General features: G+C 42.4%; 1 protein-coding gene across 1 annotated transcript in view; it reads left to right on the top strand.

The window, feature by feature from the left end:
- Window positions 1–20,794, top strand: part of LOC138967978 (uncharacterized) — a 47,151-nt gene that overhangs the window by 25,061 nt on the left and 1,296 nt on the right. The window contains exons 17-24 of the mRNA XM_070340540.1: window positions 1,237–1,341; window positions 1,886–2,038; window positions 13,386–13,583; window positions 14,335–14,662; window positions 15,352–15,422; window positions 15,902–16,062; window positions 17,482–17,591; window positions 19,229–20,794. The exon at window positions 19,229–20,794 is cut by the window's right edge and continues 1,296 nt beyond it. Of these exons, the coding sequence (XP_070196641.1) occupies window positions 1,237–1,341; window positions 1,886–2,038; window positions 13,386–13,583; window positions 14,335–14,662; window positions 15,352–15,422; window positions 15,902–16,062; window positions 17,482–17,591; window positions 19,229–19,464 (1,362 nt within the window). The 3' untranslated portion in view covers window positions 19,465–20,794. The remainder of the gene's footprint in view (window positions 1–1,236; window positions 1,342–1,885; window positions 2,039–13,385; window positions 13,584–14,334; window positions 14,663–15,351; window positions 15,423–15,901; window positions 16,063–17,481; window positions 17,592–19,228) is intronic.

Genomic DNA, 20,794 nt, shown 5'->3' with positions numbered 1-20,794 from the left:
TCATTACAAAAAGGCCGTGAGATATGTCAGTTCTCGGAGATAAGATTCACGACTCATCAGTGACAGGAATTGTTTCTTTACACGCAAGAATGTCAAACGAAGCACGCAACTGTGTAATCGGAACCTGACGTTTTCAAGACTCGAGCCGTCTATTCCAATCTTAGAGGGAAGTTCTTTCCGTTTGAGCAGTAAAAGACTTTTCTCCTAATGGCCAGTGCAATGTCGTATTACTGGAAGTGATAAGAAGCACAGACCTATGCAAATGTTTGCATTACGTTCCACGTTTGAAGCCGATCTTGGTTTTGTGTGCTTGTGTATTATGAAAGCTTTGGATTATCGGTCCTTGTGATAAAAGGGGCTGTGTAAGGTCAGCAGTAAATTTGTCAGAGAAATGTTTCTTGGGTGGAATAAATGGCCATCATTTTCCATGGCATGTTCTGAATAATAACGAGCGCTAACACACCAACGAACAAAAGACAAGCTGACTTCAAGAGAATACTGAAGTCAGAAGAGAGAGAGAGAGAGACAAAACGGCGACTGGTACATAATGGAGGCCAACAAAGGGAAGGACACCGGCGGTAGCAAACTAGCGCGTACACTGGAGGCTTACCTGGGAGGCGAGACTTCGGTCAATTTCGCGGACTTCGCCAAGCAGAGACAGTCTGTCGACCTGGAGAAGCTTTTCTTCGGCCAGGAAGGCTATGGGACAGACGATGATGATGATGATGACGGTAACGATGATGCGGCTACAGATAAAAAGAAAAAGGAGAGTGAAAACGTGAACGTGCGGGATGGGAAGACAGACAATGAAAAGAAGCAGCCTGCAGGGAGAAAAGCCAAGGTGCTGTGGCGAAAAGTATTTATTGAACCCGTGCTGTGTCTGAGTATTAAAGGCACACTCATTCCAGCGCAAGCATACGTCCCTGGTCGGTCCTGGTTACCTGTCAGGACGTTAAAAACTAGAATAGTCAGTGTAAGCATTTCGTCTCACCATCTTAGATGCTTTTACATTGGATAAGAATTTCTCTCCACAATTTAACAGCCTGGGTGCTCTCTGTGCTGAGTGGGATTTCTGTAATCAATTCATTCTGTACCCTTAAGAAAATCCACCCATACAAAAATAGAATCACCGCAGCAAGCAAGCATCTGGGTGTTCATTGTTGGTATGTGTTCAAATAGACGCAAAATTCTCTCTTACACAAAAAATAACATGTCCATGTCTTTGTGTTCGATCAGGACGGTGAATACAGAGAGAAGAAGAGTTCGGACACTTCGTCAGGCGTCGCTGACCTTTATTCTGACCGCCACGCTTCGTCGCCCAAAAATACGTCTGCTGCAGGGGTAGGTATCGTCACACATAGATCTATATAATTTGATGCAGATTATGTCCATCCGGTTTTCAAGTGTGCGGAATATCTTATTTCTTCAGTGCAGATAAGTGCACAATAGTAAAATGGGCGAGTGTGTCCATAATTATGTGTCAGTATTTGCGTCCGTGTCTGTGTCTGTGTTTGCGTCTGAGTACATGTTTGATTGCTTGAGCTCACCTTGAGTTGCATGTGTGTGTGTGTGTGTGCGTGTGTGTGAATGTGTGTGTGTGTGTGTGTGTGTGTGTGTGTTTGGGTGTGTGTGTGTATGTGTGTGTGTGTGTGTGTGTGTGTGTGTGTGCGCGCGATTGAACCCACTTGAAGCGAGTGCGTGCGCGCGCGCGTGTTTATCTGTTTAGTCTGTCTGTCTGTCTGTCTCTCTGTCTGTCTGTTTTTTTGTCTGTCTGCCTGTCTGTCTGTCTGTGTATATTTTTTTTATTTTTTGTGTGTGGTTGTTTTGATTTGGTCATTCATTTTGGTGTTTTGTACAGAAATGTCCGTATTGTTATTCTCTACAGCCCCATGGGCCGAATCGTCGTGTGAGCGTTGGCTTGGAGAAGCCCCAGGTCATGCACGCGCGCACCAGACTGCAACGGGAGGGGGAGGAGAGGGGCGAAGCGTCACGCCTCAGTCACGGTCACGGTCGAGGGACCAAGGGCAAAGATAAAAAGGTAAACGTCGCAACCCTCATAGTCTTCATAACTCATTTACTGCTACACTCAGTACTTTAAGGAGTATTCGTAATAATGTTTGGTACTATACCATGTTTACACTGGCCATTTGTTTAATCCCATTTGATATCGTTATGAAAGAAAAACAAAAGTACATTTTTATGATTATCACTTGCTGTAAGTCCACTTTGAAGACACCGTCTCGTCTCGGTGTCCGGAATCGACCATATAATTATATTCATTAATGTGTAACACAATTTTCTCAAGTAATCTAGCACGATTTCTTTGGGTAGCTTACTCAACATAATTCTAAATTCAGAAAGAACTGTCCTGTTGGTCGAAATTCCCGTTCGAACCGGAAACAAAATGAGTTTTAGATTGTATCTACAATTGGCTAATCAGATATGCGTAGTTAACTTTTTGTACGCACAATTTTGCGAGATCTCGCGGTCATTCAGGTATGCGTATGTTGCTATTGCTATTTACTTTTATGGGTCTAAAGATGGATATTTGCTGTTTTTGCTGTCGGTAATTGTGTTTTCAGGGGGGGGGGTGTTGTTGTTGTTGTTGTTGTTTGTCATGAAGTGGTTTGGTGTGAAATAAAGGAGTTACTTTTATGTGTACGTGTTCTGCCCTATCTAATTTACACTGACTCTTCACTCTTCACACCACACACTTCAAACACAGAATTTGGGAGGATACAGACTTATTAATTCCTCCACAAAAACAACATAATTCTTCACTTCAATACAACAACATGAATCCACGACCCGTACACACAGTTCACACAATCTTAGATCATTCACTCAATGCATGTAAATACATGGTATAAAGATTCTTTCTCAAAGATAGATTAACGCACAAGATAAGGTGCTGACATACACTCACGAGTTCGTATCACGGCTCACTGCATGTCGTCAGTTTCACATCCTTATGTCGCTGACACGCAGCTCCAGAACAGCGCCAAGCCGGAGGACGTTGACGATCTCCTTGGATCCATCTCCAGTTGTTTCACTGACATCAAGAACTGGATGACTGAGAACAAGCTGAAGCTGAACAGTGAGAAGACGGAGGCCCTTCTCGTTGGAACACGACAGAAGATTGCTTCCCTCACTGTGACCGACCTCCAGCTGGATGACGCGACTGTTCCATTCTCCCCTGCTGTCAAGAGCCTTGGCGTCTTTCTCGACTCCACTCTCTCCATGCAGACACACATCTCCTTCATCATCAAGACCTGCTTTTTCCACCTACGACGCATCGCCTCCATCCGTCGCTACCTCACCCACGACGCCTGTGTCAAGCTGGTTGTCTCCCTCATCTTCAGTCGTCTGGACTACTGCATACGGGACTGGGTGGCCGAGTGGTAACGCACTTGCGCTCGGAAGCGAGAGGTTGCGTGTTCAGGCCTGGGTCAGGCCGCAATTTTCTCCCCCCTTTCCTAACCTAGGTGGTGGGTTCAAGTGCTAGTCTTTCGGATGAGACGAAAAACCGAGGTCCCTTCGTGTACACTACATTGGGGTGTGCACGTTAAAGATCCCACGATTGACAAAAGGGTCTTTCCTGGCAAAATTGTATAGGCATAGATAAAAATGTCCATCAAATACCCGTGGGACTTGGAATAAAGTAAAAAAAAATTCCATCTCACACGGCATTAAGTCTCAGGAAACATGAATACACGCATGCAGGGAAAAAAAAATATGGGTAGCGCCGTATGTATGGCAGCTCGCTTTCCCCGGGGAGAAAGCAGCCCGAATTTCCATGAGGGTAACCTCACTGGACTGTAAATCTTATCCAATCCAATCCAATCCATCCAACTCCCTTCTGGCTGGCCTCCCCGCCTCATCCATTCATGGCCTACAACGAGTCCAGAACGCCGCTGCCAGGCTGACGTTGAGGAAGACGAAGCGAGACCACATCACCCCCCTACTTCGCTCCTTGCACTGGCTCCCTGTCAACACCCGAATCTCCTACAAACTGTCCACTCTGGTCTACAAGTGTCTCAACGACTCTGCTCCCGAGTACCTTCAATCCTCCCTGGACCTGTACACCCAGCCCTCCGACCGTCCCCTTCGTTCTGCTGCTGACCCTCTCCGCCTCCACATCCCTCGCTCGAAACTCGCATCTGCTGGTCAGCGTGCATTTCCCTCCGCGGGCCCCTCCGTCTGGAACTCCCTGCCGCTTGAGCTTCGCCAGAGCCCCTCTCTTGACGCGTTCAAGAGTAGGTTGAAGACTCAGTTCTTCCCGTAGCTGGCTGCGACTTTCATGCTCGACGTGATGTGTTGTGCCCCAAAAGACATTCTTGTGCTGTGCTCTGTGAGAGGTGTTTTCTTTGTGCTTAATATTATTTTGTTTGGACCTAGCTATTGATGTGTACATTGTTGTTAAACAGTTGTTTGTTTACCAGGGTTTGCTAATGTGTGATAGGGTTCGTGTCCGTCTGAAGATGTTAGTTTCTTTGTTAGTCCTGTGTTGACAACTCTTCGACAAGCGCTTAGAACTGTACCCACGGAATATGCGCTATATAAGCTTCATATTGATTGATTGATTGATTGAATCCCGTAAATGATGAATTCCCAGAAACTCTCATTATAGATGCCAACACACACCTTTCACGTTTCTCCCCGAGAAACCCTTTCCGCCATTAGCGAAAAGAACCGTCGTCTGTTACGACCGGTAACGATGAAGACTCCCTCGTCAAGTCATCTGCGCCGATGTGGTCCCTTGCTCGCCACCATCGTCCCGCGCTTTTCCGTGTAAGGTCCGTCCCTCGTACACGCCATGAAACTCCTCATGGAAACTCCTAAAGAATTTAACCAAGTCTTAATACAACATTCTCTAAAACCATCTCTTCTTCAAAACATTCATGTATCAACTCATACATTCTCGTCCATTCTACGTTCACATTCCGTCCTCATTCAATATCCAAACTAATACTTAATCTATGAATAACACTGCCATACAAAGCATCACCGTCTTAGACACAACATAAATGCGTAACATTTATGTTCAAGAAATTCCCCAAGAAAAACCGTGATACAATTACATCAAGAATTCTCTTAAAACTTCACACTAAGATTTAGTGCACTTTGTATACACTAACCTTTATGTAATCAAACTTCAATAATATACAACATAGTAAATCATTTACCTTAAGAGACCCGTCTCTTGAAAGAGTGAATTTGTCCCAGACAAATTTGACACCCGCTTAGACACCTTGCTCGGTCGAGCCTCTACAGCGTTGTGACGATATTAAACCCAGACCAGCTACATGTCTCATGTTCGTAAACACAGCTCATCTCAAGCTAAAGCCAGTTCCACGTGCAACGCACAAAAACACGTGAATAACGCTCTCCTTGTCACATACGCCTCGCGCTTCAACATTTAGGAAGGTTAAAAACACGCCGTTGTTCACATCACAAATATGCTACTCACATCTTTGTGACATTGTTGTTGTTGTTGTTGTTGTTGTTGTTGTTGTTCTTCTTCTTCTTCTTCTTCTTCTTCTTCTTCTTCTTCTTCTTCTTCTTCTTCTTCTTCTTCTTCTTCTTCTTCTTCTTCTTCTTCTTTTAGTTGTTATTTTGTTTTATGCGTGGGAACTTTTTGGGGGAGGGTTACTTGTCAGGTGTTCTTCTGTTTTGTTCTTGTTTTACTTCTCTCTTTTCTCTCTTTTTTTTTGGGGGGGGGGTGGTTGGGTAATGGGGTGGCACTGACTGAGAGAATGCGCCGCCGTAAAGGCCGTCCCTTGACCGATTCACTCGCAGAACGTTGTGCACGCTCTCTGCCAGAAAATAATCAACATTCGCCACGTATGGTGCAACTGGCTCATTACGTAACGATCGGGTGTTAGCATAACTATCAGCGGAAGCAGGCGGCGCAAAAGGGTAGAAAGGAAAATGTAAATGACCCGATGCCCGACTCGCCTGATGGCAACGCCTCATCAGGTCAGTTTTACGGATCGCTGCTTTGAAGTGAATGTACGACGGATAACCGCAGCCCAGAGTGCGATTATTTTCTTGTATGTGATATAAAACTGTGTGTGTGAGATAATTGTGATATTCCACCTTGCGGAAATATGAATGCTCACTCGGTTGTTACGAAAACTAAAGTGGTATTCCAAGTGGACTTAAGACGAGCACAGGTACCCCCAAAGGCCGCTGTCGGTGGACATAGGAAGAAGCACGGTGTAAGTTCTTAGTTTGTGATTGAGTGAAGACTTAAAATTATTAACTCTCAACAGTTTTTGTTATTTCCTTTTTTTTTCTTTTTTTTCTTTTTTTTTGGGGGGGGAGGGGGAGGGGGGGGAATTGAGGAATTAATTTCTTAAAACAAACACTAACGCCTTTTATGGAATTGATTCATCACGAAATGTCCACTTTGCAAAGAGAGCACCGACGGTTTTTATTTGTTGGAATGTGGCCAAGTGGAGCGATGGTCTTATCCCATGTAAAAACCCTGGTCAGATCTGAGACCGCAGGTTTTTAAAGCGCTCATTGAGAACGCAGTTTCTGGTCACAGATGTTTTAATTGTATTGTATATCATGTTGTTCACGGAATGCGTCATATTTTCTGCATTATGTCGCCTGAACTGTCACGTGACGCTTTGATTTCGTTACAAACAAAATATATTCATCACCTATTGTTTCATTCACTGCAGATACAAAACAGAAGAAAACAATCCAGAATTATTATGTAATTGCAGCACTGAGATCTGAGTTGTATTAAAATGCAAACAGTTTTCTGTCATTTGGGACCATTCTCAATGTTAAGAGATTATTAACAACTAAATTATGCCTTTTGCTCAAAAAGACATGCCTATATTTCTTTGCCATTTTTTCCACAAAAAGAGTAGGCAGTTTTACCAGCCATTCTTATCCTTCCGTGCATTGCTGAATTCTTGCAGTTCAAAATGTGCATAGTGTATCAGTAGTGAAGGAGGGGAAGAGGGAGGGAGTTGGGGGGGGGGGGGTCTTTACGTACTGATACTGACTCTACAACATAGATCTCGACGGAAGCAACTAAGAAAATGTTTGTAACAGAACACACACCTTTCAAAACTGTCTGGTCCTTTTAAGGAAACCGTAGGTATCATATATTAAGTATATATTGCAAGGTTTTCATTTTGTCACACGAATAAAGGGTCTAAAGTTCATGCTACTTATTGATAGACGTAAATGGTTTTGTGATGTCATGCTGGCACTGTTTCTGCCAAAGGAAGAGACACAACAAGCTACTGGCCAATATATGCAGACGAGTTCCGAACGTGTGCGTACATACGAACGTGTGCGAACATACGAACAATAAAACATTTCCTTTAAATAGTGTGTTGGGCTGAATGCATACGGCACGAATAATTCAGATGATTTTCCAGTATGTAGTCTTCGTCTCACTGTCTATCTGACTGTCTGTCTGTTCGTCTGTCTGTCTGTCTGTCTGTCTGTCTGTCTGTCTGTCTGTCTGTATGTCTGTCTGTTTGTCCGTCCGTCCGTCCGTCCGTCTGTCCGTCCGTCCGTCCGTCCACTTGGAGCAAGGTTGTTGTTTTTTTGTTCCAACCTGTACTTTCATCACTACATCATGGAATCGATTTTTCGCGCTGCAAATAAAATCTTTCATAGCATAAGAATCGTAACAAATTCCGATTCTTTTGAAGTGTCCCTTCAATAGCGCAAAGGTTACAACCACCAAACGCGGTCCAACTGAACACGAACAAGTGGAACTTCAGCTAATGTCACTGTAAAACTATCTGAAGTGCAGTGGAACCCCCGATTTAAGACCTCAACAGTCTTAAAAAATCAGGTCTGAAAAAGAAGGGAATTTTAACATGGGGGTAAATGTACCAAGTTTGTGAACAGGCAATCTCAGAAAGCAGCTAGGGTCGTAAAGGGAGGGGGCGTTTCAAAATAAAGGGGGGTTCCACTGCAGCGAACCGGCTCAATCAAGTGGCAGGCAAAATTAATGAAGTTCCGATACCAGCGCCTTTCTTCTTTGGCCTTTGCTTTGAAACCTCACCGCCGGTGTATTGTACTGGGTCGATCCAAGCATTGCACTATTCCTGGCGCGCCTCTGGAGATTGTCAACTGATTAGGGGTTGATGAAGTCAAACTATGACTTATCAAATGACGGCGTTGTGTTGCGGGCATGTCGGTATGGCGCTATATTTAGTCTCGCCATGGGAAGTAGCTGCATGTACCTGGACTGAGCAGCGAGGCCTCGCTGACAGGGGAGACGTGAAGGGTTTGCAATAGACGATGTTCGGAAATAACTCTGTGGTTTGCAATATAGACAATGTTCAGAAATAGCTCTGTGGTTTGCAATAGACGATGTTCAAATATAACTCTGTGGTTTGCAATATAGACGATGTTCGGAAATAACTCTGTGGTTTGCAATAGACGATGTTCGGAAATAACTCTGTGGTTTGCAATAGACGATGTTCAAATATAACTCTGTGGTTTGCAATAGACGATGTTCAGAAATAACTCTGTGGTTTGCAATATAGACGATGTTCAGAAATAGCTCTGTGGTTTGCAATAGACGATGTTCAGAAATAACTCTGTGGTTTGCAATATAGACGATGTTCAGAAACAGCTCTGTGGTTTGCAATAGACGATGTTCAGAAATAACTCTGTGGTTTGCAATAGACGATGTTCGGAAATAGCTCTGTGGTTTGCAATATAGACGATGTTCGGAAATAGCTCTGTGGTTTGCAATATAGACGATGTTCAGAAATAGCTCTGTGGTTTGCAATAGACGATGTTCAGAAATAGCTCTGTGGTTTGCAATAGACGATGTTCAGAAATAACTCTGTGGTTTGCAATATAGACGATGTTCAGAAATAGCTCTGTGGTTTGCAATAGACGATGTTCAGAAATAGCTCTGTGGTTTGCAATAGACGATGTTCGAAAATAGCTCTGTGGTTTGCAATATAGACGATGTTCGGAAATAGCTCTGTGGTTTGCAATATAGACGATGTTCAGAAATAGCTCTGTGGTTTGCAATATAGACGATGTTCAGAAATAGCTCTGTGGTTTGCAATATAGACGATGTTCAGAAATAGCTCTATGGTTTGCAATATTGACGATGTTCGGAAATAGCTCTGTGGTTTGCAATATAGACGATGTTCCGAAATAGCTCTGTGGTTTGCAATATTGACGATGTTCGGAAATAGCTTTGTGGTTTGCAATATAGACGATGTTCAGAAATAGCTCTGTGGTTTGCAATATTGACGATGTTACGAAATAGCTCTGTGGTTTGAAATATAGACGATGTTCAGAAATAGCTCTGTGGTGTGCAATATTGACGATGTTCGGAAATAGCTTTGTGGTTTGCAATACACGATGTTCGGAAATAACTCTGTGGTTTGCAATAGACGATGTTCAGAAATAGCTCTGTGGTTTGCAATAGACGATGTTCAGAAATAGCTCTGTGGTTTGCAATAGACGATGTTCGGAAATAGCTTTGTGGTTTGCAATATAGACGATGTTCAGAAATAGCTCTGTGGTTTGCAATATAGACGATGTTCGGAAATAGCTCTGTGGTTTGAAATATAGACGATGTTCGGAAATAGCTCTGTGGTTTGCAATATAGACGATGTTCAGAAATAGCTCTGTGGTTTGCAATATAGACGATGTTCAGAAATAACTCTGTGGTTTGCAATATAGACGATGTTCAGAAATAGCTCTGTGGTTTGCAATATAGACGATGTTCAGAAATAGCTCTGTGGTTTGCAATATAGACGATGTTCAGAAATAGCTCTATGGTTTGCAATATTGACGATGTTCGGAAATAGCTCTGTGGTTTGCAATATAGACGATGTTCAGAAATAGCTCTGTGGTTTGCAATATTGACGATGTTCGGAAATAGCTTTGTGGTTTGCAATATAGACGATGTTCAGAAATAGCTCTGTGGTTTGCAATATTGACGATGTTACGAAATAGCTCTGTGGTTTGAAATATAGACGATGTTCAGAAATAGCTCTGTGGTGTGCAATATTGACGATGTTCGGAAATAGCTTTGTGGTTTGCAATACACGATGTTCGGAAATAACTCTGTGGTTTGCAATAGACGATGTTCAGAAATAGCTCTGTGGTTTGCAATAGACGATGTTCAGAAATAGCTCTGTGGTTTGCAATATAGACGATGTTCAGAAATAGCTCTGTGGTTTGCAATATAGACGATGTTCAGAAATAGCTCTATGGTTTGCAATATTGACGATGTTCGGAAATAGCTCTGTGGTTTGCAATATAGACGATGTTCAGAAATAGCTCTGTGGTTTGCAATATTGACGATGTTCGGAAATAGCTTTGTGGTTTGCAATATAGACGATGTTCAGAAATAGCTCTGTGGTTTGCAATATTGACGATGTTACGAAATAGCTCTGTGGTTTGAAATATAGACGATGTTCAGAAATAGCTCTGTGGTGTGCAATATTGACGATGTTCGGAAATAGCTTTGTGGTTTGCAATACACGATGTTCGGAAATAACTCTGTGGTTTGCAATAGACGATGTTCAGAAATAGCTCTGTGGTTTGCAATAGACGATGTTCAGAAATAGCTCTGTGGTTTGCAATAGACGATGTTCGGAAATAGCTTTGTGGTTTGCAATATAGACGATGTTCAGAAATAGCTCTGTGGTTTGCAATATAGACGATGTTCGGAAATAGCTCTGTGGTTTGCAATATAGACGATGTTCAGAAATAGCTCTGTGGTTTGCAATATTGACGATGTTCAGAAATAGCTCTGTGGTTTGCAATATAGACGATGTTCGGAAATAGCTCTGTGGTTTGCAATATAGACGATGTTCGGCAATAACTCTGTGGTTTGCAATAGACGATGTTCAAATATAACTCTGTGGTTTGCAATATAGACGATGTTCGGCAATAACTCTGTGGTTTGCAATAGACGATGTTCAAATATAACTCTGTGGTTTGCAATATAGACGATGTTCGGCAATAACTCTGTGGTTTGCAATAGACGATGTTCAAATATAACTCTGTGGTTTGCAATATAGACGATGTTCAGCAATAACTCTGTGGTTTGCAATAGACGATGTTCAAATATAACTCTGTGGTTTGCAATATAGACGATGTTCGGCAATAACTCTGTGGTTTGCAATAGACGATGTTCAAATATAACTCTGTGGTTTGCAATATAGACGATGTTCGGCAATAACTCTGTGGTTTGCTATAGACGATGTTCAAATATAACTCTGTGGTTTGCAATAGACGATGTTCGGAAATAGCTCTGTGGTTTGCAATAGACGATGTTCAGACATAACTCTGTGGTTTCCAATAGACGATGTTCAGAAATAACTCTGTGGTTTGCAATAGACGATGTTCAGATATAACTCTGTGGTTTGCAATAGACGATGTTCAGATATAACTCTGTGGTTTGCAATAGACGATGTTCAGATATAACTCTGTGGTTTGCAATAGACGATGTTCAGATATAGCTCTGTGGTTTGCAATAGACGATGTTCAGATATAACTCTGTGGCTTGCAATACACGATGTTCAGAAATAGCTCTGTGGTTTGCAATATAGACGATGTTCGGAAATAGCTCTGTGGTTTGCAATAGACGATGGTTGGAAATAACTCTGTCGGGTTTGAATTATGTTGTTGTGAAAGAGTGAATACTCTTGCTTTTATTGAGTCAAACTTTCCCACGTGATATTTTAGGCCAGTCACTAACTAGGAGTATGTCTTGAACACGTACGTGGACAAGGAGCACGCGTGGAAAGATTGAAACTGTTACACTAAAAGCAAGAGTATTAACTTTTTTTAAACCCATAGAAACCCGACAGAGTTATTTCCGAGTTCGTCTTTTGTACGGCTTCGTTTTTCATGTCATGTTATATCTCTCTCACACTCTGTCCGTCTGTCTGTCTGTCTGTCTGTCTGTCTGTCTCTCTCTCTCTCTGTCTCTCTGTCTCTCTGTCTCTCTGTCTCTGTCTCTCTCTCTCTCTCTCTCTCTCTCTCTCTCTCTCTCTCTCTCTCTCTCTCTCTCTCGTATGTGACACACCCATTTAAGCTTCTCACGATCATTTACCGGAAAACAGTACTCCGTCCGGCTTTCCAGATTTCCTGTTTGCAATATACCCTGCCATTCACCGGCGTTATTCCGTCATAGTGTTTTCGTAAGAGATCCCCCTTCTCAGTCATTTGAGTGTGTACCGGTTCATTGGGCGGTTTCAGCTAAAACGCCACTGTTTGTGTTTACTTTGCGCAAAGTGCCGCTACCTTCGATCGTAAGTGTAGGTTGTGAGTATGGGGCTGTTGGAAGGTGGCTTGTCCGATACAATTCGTTACAAAACCAGTGGCAGGTATGAGAGTTTCCCCTGTCTTTGCCCTTCGTTTCTGTAACTGGAGCTCTCAATGTGTGGATTTTTAACCTGGCGGATCATGCTCCCGCTTCTTGCAGGTGATACACACTGCAATTTGAAATGGTAAGATGTTTGCCGTCGAGTTTTCTACTGGTCTAGGTTGGAAATATGAAATATCAGCTTGTTTTCGTGTTGTCCCAGTCTGGGCGTCGTACAGCTCCAGATATTTAAATTAAAAGTTCGGTTTGTGTGAGTGCATGCGGCTACGTACTGCATTACAGCTGGTTACTGTCCACCAGAGCCGTGTACCGAACACCCACTCATACGCTCGTTCCATTCTTATCAGTCACTCCCACAAATTAATTTCATATCACGAGTTGATATCAGTGGCTAGATTCAGTTTATGCTGATCAAAGATCATATTTCTATCATAAAGTAAAGTTTATTTCTTGGTGGTGGACGCCGAAGTATTTCAATGATTACAATGTCTCTTGTGTGCGTTATTAAGTTCAACAAATAATAGTTTTCTATCGTTAGTGTTACAAGTGCATGAGTTTCCCATTGGACAGTAAACTTTTTTTAATGTCTCAAAAATATTCCAGGACTGTGTGTACTGTTTATATATACTGTGTGTACTGTTTATATATAATATATACATCTTCAGAACCTTTTCAGTATCTCGTAACTCTAGTGATTCGTGTTGAACCATCATACTTTTTTTAAACTTGATTTTTAACATTGACTTTGCTATCATTCAAACAAGGAGGGTGACTATTCATTATATTCTTCACCATATGCGGTATTAGGGATCTGAAATGTGGTGTCATCGTTTGGTTGGTTCCATCGGGTTTGCTACCTACCGACATTCTTTCTTTCTTGTCAGTTCAAGTACTTTAATCTATCATGATTATTGTTGTAGATTCTTCTTCTATGAATGATTGTCTGTGTATGGTGCCTTTCTTTCCCTTTCTTTCATTTCAATCTGACAAACGTTTGCACCACAGTGCTAAGCCGCTTTTGTATTCTGTTCAGGACAAGCGTGTAAAGACGGCCCTACGACGACTGCTGAACGAGCGACTGTTTGGCAATACCGACAAGAAGAAGTCCCGACGAGACGACGACAATGCCGACACCCTGACCAACGCTGACTCCGTCGGCAATAACGTCAGTGACGCGTCATCAGTCGTCGGTACGCGCAGCAGACTACGTCACTCTGTCGCACCCGTAACGGTGAGTGATGTGCTGAGTGTTTGAATGAGTTTGACGTGTTTACGGGCACATGAGACGTCCTTCGTATAGGCTGTCTATATACTCTCGTGTTATTGAATTTTTGTTTTATCTTTTCGTTGAATCTTGGTTTTAGCATTGATATGCATCAGTGTGCATGAGCGTATGGTTTTTTTTCAGCACAACATTTGATAAAATGTCCCACGTACTCTGACAAATCAATATTGTGTATTCTCAGGGACCTATAGGTATTCTGTATACTGTTTAGTGTTTAAATTCGCTATATCACTGCCCGAAAGTGCATCGTTTGAGATCAAAATTAAATTCATCTTATTATGTCCGTCAGTGGGAACTTTGTTGAGAATTGCTATCGGATTGGTTGTATAGTTGCCGAGTGATGGATTAGCCCTTGATGAGTCAGTAAGGAAGGAGAGACTGTTTGGAGGGGGGGGGTGGGTATGTGTTCTTGGAATTCCCGCTTTGCAAAAAAAAGGTACATAGAAAACAATAATGAAGTAGGCCGTATAGTTCCGATTTGAAATGGATATCATTTGAACGGACAAAATGCGGTGATGTTGCTTTCTACAGCGGGATACTTCGGTCTTTTCTGTACAGTGTGCATGAGTTCAGATGTGGTTTGTATATTTGTTTTCCTGGTGATGGTTGGTTGTGATGCATTGCTTTGCGCGGTTGCTTGCTCGCTTGTCAGCTTGCTTGGTTTTTGCACAACCTTACCCTTTCCTCTTTTACACAGCAGGGGAAGGTCGGCCCGTTGGAAGAAGACTCAAAAGGTGGGAAAGATCCACGTAAAGTCAGCGTCAGAGTGGTCGTGGAAAACCCGCAGGGCGCAGAAAACGATGACCTAGCAGACGTGGAAAACGAAGAAAATGGCGGTGGCCAAGAACGACCATTAACGCGAGTGGGGCCGATGTTACCTCCCTTGCGCACTCCGCGCATGCCCCTGGACCGTGTGTACACGCCGGCCAACTACCCCAAGTGGGGGCTGTGTGTGACGGCGTCACAGAGAACCATGCTGGTCGATGGTCTGGAGAGAGACAAGACCTTCCTGTCCAGGAGTCAAGGTAAGGACAAAGATCCAGTCGAACCTGCCCTGGCGACCACCTCTCAATGACGACTACCTGCCATTTACGACCATCCAAAAAGGATCCCCGACATGTTGTTTTCTATTTAACACTTTCTACCCCACCTATATGTTGACCAAGTTTTTTTGGCCGAGACCAGCTGTGCTGCAGCAGGTCACTCAGAATTGTAGTAACTGTGTAGTAACTGTGTATCAACACGTTGGAATGCAGGCGTTAGATCGACGTTACAGTAAGCGACTGAAGCTAATAGTCTGAGCGGGTATATCCGTACCTGGTCAGATAGAGCCATATTAGTGGGTACGGATATATCCGTACCTGGGAGACAATGAGTTAATTCACCTTTCCATAATATCCACCGACTCTCTATAACGACCACTTTTGGTCGGCCCCTTGGTTGGTCGTTATAGACAGGTTTGACTGAACAATAAAAGTATTTAACTATTTCTTTTAAAAGTTCCGGGTCTGTTTAGGGGGCTGGGGTGGCGGGGAGGTCCCTTATGGATCAAGGGTCCATTGCGGTAGGGTAGTCTTTATGGAGGGGAGTCTTTATGGATTTACAACTGAACGATGTTTTTTTCCCTCTCCGAACCTCTAACAATATTACACTTGTAACAGACTGAGTAAACTGAGTAAAACCCTGAATGTTTTTTTGGTTGTTTTTTTTTTAGCACAAAGCGCTTGGGGGTCGAGAGGGGATGATGATGTGACGTTACCTCCATCCTCCAGAGGAAACGGAGGGGTGAGTACCACTGCATTTGTCGAGAGATTGATACGTATGGCAGATACTGATTACAACTTTACTCTCACACACCTGGGAAGCACCAATCTGGTTGCTGCTAGCTTAATTACAGCTGAGCGGAGCGACCTAAATTCCCAAGCAATGAAGTTTATACACAGTTGAAACCCTTATGGCCGTCCAAACTTGTTCCACTGTTTAACCAGAATTCCAACAATATTCTTCACTATAATTAAACGCTTTGTTGTACAATTCTGTCTTTTAAAAAAAGTAAGAAAACTAGCATAGAACCACGCCTGACTACTTTGAACTAAAATAAAGTTATTCTAGCTGTTCAGTATATTTTGATGAATCTTTACAAAAAAAACTAGTATAGATTGAATTTCAGGGTTGCTACGCAAATGAATGTATTTCAAGCTCTGATAATACCATCAGTTCAACCGCATGTAGACATAATAAATAATTGCACCCTGTCTCAGCAGGACGACCTTGACATAGAGGACGACGCCTACCTTGACCCCCACAGGCCAGACTCTGCAGATCTCCATAGCAACGGGGGCGGCGGGGGCCACTGGGCACACAAACTGAAGCCTGGGGGCGGTACCGGGGCACAGTCCTTGGCCGTTACAAAATCTTCTGGAAGGTTGGTCATCGTTCTGTGGGATTTAGCATACCTTGGAGTTACTGTTGCGCTGTTTACATGTGCATCGACTTTCAACCAACTTAGTTTAACCTTCACCCGTCCGGGTTATCGACTACTCACGGAAGTCATCGTGGGGCCGTGCGGACCCATGCTTCTCATTTCCTTCTTTGAGAAACATCTGTCCGCACGGCCCCACGATGTTTGTAGTCTAAATATGACTTTTTATATTTAGTCAAGTTTTGACTAAATATTTTAACATCGAGGGGGAATCGAAACGAGGGTCGTGGTGTATGTGCGTGTGTGTGTCTGTGTGTCTGTGTGTCTGTGTGTGTGTGTGTGTAGAGCGATTCAGACTAAACTACTGGACCGATCTTTATGAAATTTGACATGAGAGTTCCTGGGTATGAAATCGCCGAACGTTTTTTTCATTTTTTTGATAAATGTCTTTGATGACGTCATATCCGGCTTTTCGTGAAAGTTGAGGCGGCACTGTCACGCCCTCATTTTTCAACCAAATTGGTTGAAATTTTGGTCAAGTAATCTTCGACGAAGCCCGGACTTCGGTATTGCATTTCAGCTTGATGGCTTAAAAATTAATTAATGACTTTGGTCATTAAAAATCTGAAAATTGTAAAAAAAAATAAAAATTTATAAAACGATCCAAATTTACGTTTATCTTATTCTCCATCATTTGCTGATTCCAAAAACATATAAATATGTTATATTCGGATTAAAAACAAGCTCTGAAAATTAAATATATAAAAATTATTATCAAAACTAAATTGTCCAAATCAATTTTAAAACACTTCCATCTTATTCCTTGTCGGTTCCTGATTCCAAAAACATATAGATATGATATGTTTGGATTAAAAACACGCTCAGAAAGTTAAAACAAAGAGAGGTACAGAAAAGCGTGCTATCCTTCTTAGCGCAACTACTACCCCGCTCTTCTTGTCAATTTCACTGCCTTTGCCATGAGCGGTGGACTGACGATGCTACGAGTATACGGTCTTGCTGAAAAATTACATTGCGTTCACTTTCATTCTGTGAGTTCCACAGCTACTTGACTAAATATTGTATTTTCGCCTTACGCGACTTGTTAATTACTTCTCGCTGAAATTTTAGGACATAAGAGCTTTTTTGCATTCTTAAAAGCTCATTAAAAAAATCCAACCAGTTTAGGAGATATTTGCAATTAAACACCCTTCTGGATTCACACGGACCCACGACCACCGGCGAAGGTTAAAAACAATCGATGGACCATTGGTTAAAAGTTGTAATTTGGCCATGTGAACAACACTCTAAGGGGAGTCCAGTGTCTATTGTGTCTTCTTTGTAACGAACTCACCAGCTATAAAAGCTATGATTGTGTGTATATCATGAGTGTGTGTATGTCATGATTGTGTGTTTATGTGCCAGAATACCGCTGAACTATGATGACCGGCGGCTGAAGAGACTGCTGGAAGAACTGTACAAAGACAAGAAGTACATGGACAAACTCATCAACAATATCAAAGAGGATCATCTGGGTAAGAGCTGTTTGGTTGGTTGGTTGTTGTTTGTTGTTGTTCTGTGTGTGTGTGTGTGTGTGTGTGTGTGTGTGTGTGTGTGTGTGTGTGTGTGTGTGTGTTTGTGTTTGTGTGTGTGTTTGAGTGTGTGATTGTGATTATGTATGTGTGTGCGGGGGGGGGGGGGGGGTGAATTCGAAGCATTTCGTGTCGTGCTTAACGTTTTTACTGGTAAAACGTGTGTGGCAGTGTGTAGCGAAGCCACGAGTAGCTTTGTCATTTTTTATTATATTTAGTCAAGTTTTGACTAAATATTTTAACATCGAGGGGGAATCGAAACGAGGGTCCTGGTGTATGTGCGTGCGTGCGTGCGCGTGTGTGTGTGTGTGTGTGTGTGTGTGTGTGTGTAGAGCGATTCAGACTAAACTACTGGACCGATCTTTATGAAATTTGACATGAGAGTTCCTGGGTATGAAATCCCCGAACGTTTTTTTCATTTTTTTGATAAATGTCTTTGATGACGTCATATCCGGCATTTCGTGAAAGTTGAGGCGGCACTGTCACGCCCTCATTTTTCAACCAAATTGGTTCAAATTTTGGTCAAGTAATCTTCGACGAAGCCCGGGGTTCGGTATTGCATTTCAGCTTGGTGGCTTAAAAATTACTTTATGACTTTGGTCATTAAAAATCGGAAAATTGTAAAAAAATATAAAAATTTATAAAACGATCCAAATTTACGTTTATCTTATTCTCCATCATTTGCTGATTCCAAAAACATATAAATATGTTATATTCGGATTAAAAACAAGCTCTGAAAATTAAATATATAATAATTATTATCAAAATTAAATTGTCCAAATCAATTTAAAAACACTTTCATCTTATTCCTTGTCGGTTCCTGATTCCAAAAACATATAGATATGATATGTTTGGATTAAAAACACGCTCAGAAAGTTAAAACAAAGAGAGGTACAGAAAAGCGTGCTATCCTTCTTAGCGCAACTACTACCCCGCTCTTCTTGTCAATTTCACTGCCTTTGCCATGAGCGGTGGACTGACGATGCTACGAGTATACGGTCTTGCTGAAAAATGGCAGCTACTTGACTAAATATTGTATTTTCGCCTTACGCGACTTGTTACATTTAGTCAAGTTTTGACTAAATGTTTTAACATAGAGGGGGAATCGAGACGAGGGTCGTGGTGTATGTGTGTGTGTGTGTGTGTCTGTCTGTCTGTCTGTCTGTCTGTATATGCGTGTGTGTGTGTAGAGCGATTCAGACTAAACTACTGGACCGATCTTTATGAAATTTTACATGAGAGTTCCTGTGAATGATATCCCCGGACGTGTTTTTATTTTTTTCGATAAATGTCTTTGATGACGTCATATCCGGATTTTTGTATGTTTGGATTAAAAACACGCTCAGAAAGTTAAAACGAAGAGAGGTACAGAAAAGCGTGCTATGCAGCACAGCGCGACCACTACCGCACTATTCTGCATGGCTTGTCGATTTCACTGCCTTTGCCACTAGCGGTGGACTGACGAAACTACGAGTATGTGGTCATGGTGAATAAAGCAGTGTTTTCAGTTTCATTCTGTGAGTTCGACAGCTTGACTAAATGTTATTATTTCGCCTTACGCGACTTGTTTCATCATCCAGATTTCCCAGAGCACATCGCAGCGGATGATGTGAAATTCCTGTCGGAGTTTGGTCGCTCCTACCTCCTAAAACGAGCGGAGTACTGGGACTTGCACGGACCGCTGGGCCCCCCGCGCGCACCGCCCACCGCACTGGGCATGAAGCTAAGCAGAGCTCAGACCAGTCTCACCACTGACGCCTTGCATCATGACGACACGAAGGAAGTGACGTCACCCAGACCCAAAACTGTGCGATAAGACAGGGTGTGTTTGGGGGGAGGGAGAGTTGTTGAGTGAGCTTAAGTGAGCGAACATTGGGTGTTTGGTATACATGTGTGTGTGCGTGTGCTATAATATACTCTGTGTGTGTGTGTGTGTGTGTGTGTGTGTGTGTGTGTGTGTGTGTGTGTGTGCATGTGACTGTGACCGTGTGTGTGTGTGTGTGTGTGTGTATGTGTGTGTGTGCATGTGACTGTGACCGTGTGTGTGTGTGTGTGTGTGTGTGTGTTTGTGTGTGTGCCAGAACGAAGGTTAGATAGAAGCTGGTAGTGACAGACAGCAGTATTAAAAAGCCATGGTGCGCGTGAGTGTGAGTGGGTGTGTGCGTGCGTTATTCCATGTGTTGTCACACGGTCATATTACGAGCTTTCATACGTCCTACACGACACTGATATTTTATCGTATTTTTTTTGTATGCCTGTGATTGGATTGAATTCATTGTCTGCATTGCAGATAAGCTGTGATAATATAAATATTTTACATTGTACATCTTTGATGAAATAAACATTTTGCATTGTACATCTTTGACCGAATGACAGTTCTCATCAGTGTGCATATTTAACTGCCGTGTTTGTTATATAATGCACGCTAAGGCATCATTCCACTGAAAGATAGCGTGATAACGCTGGGTCGCATATTATACAAACACAAAACCGCGTAGACAATACTCACACCACGACTGGTAAATTCCAGATCAGAATAGCTGTTAATTTCAAAGTAGTTGTGTTAGTGATATTTTTCATCTTAATATTGCATTGGAAACAATTATTCCATTAATCGCTTCATATGGTTTTTTTTACCTTGTTATTGCTGTTGCTGTTGTTGCCGTTCTGCTCTTATTATTCACATATTTGCCTTCGACTTTTTAACAAGAATTTGCTACGCAAGCTCTCTCTCTCAAACTCTCTCGAATTCTCTTTATCTCGATCTCTCTCTCTCGAACTTTCTTTTTCTTTCATAACTTTAACCCAATTTCATGTGACGTGGTTTTGTTCTCTCCTAAATTCTTACCGATTGCGTACTTGTAATGTATGAATTTCTCACCTGTTCCAGTCCGGAATTCGCGCTGATCGTTTCTGCCATTCCGACCTAAGCTATTTTTCTTCTTTGCTGTAAAATGAGTAGCTGTGCATTTTTCTTCGGTAACAACTTGGTGTTACGGAACTGTTACAATTAAGTTACAGTATTATTTGAGCTGCGATACTGTTTTCTGCGTTTTACTTGAACAAATATGAATGTGGTGTCGATAAGGTTTTGTGCTTGCATGACAGTGGGGTTTTTGAGTCACTTGAGAAAAAGTGACTCTATG

Source organism: Littorina saxatilis, linkage group LG6, assembly GCF_037325665.1.
Source record: "Littorina saxatilis isolate snail1 linkage group LG6, US_GU_Lsax_2.0, whole genome shotgun sequence".
NCBI classification, from domain to species: domain Eukaryota; kingdom Metazoa; phylum Mollusca; class Gastropoda; order Littorinimorpha; family Littorinidae; genus Littorina; species Littorina saxatilis.
This window is presented reverse-complemented; position numbering and strand designations above follow the sequence as displayed.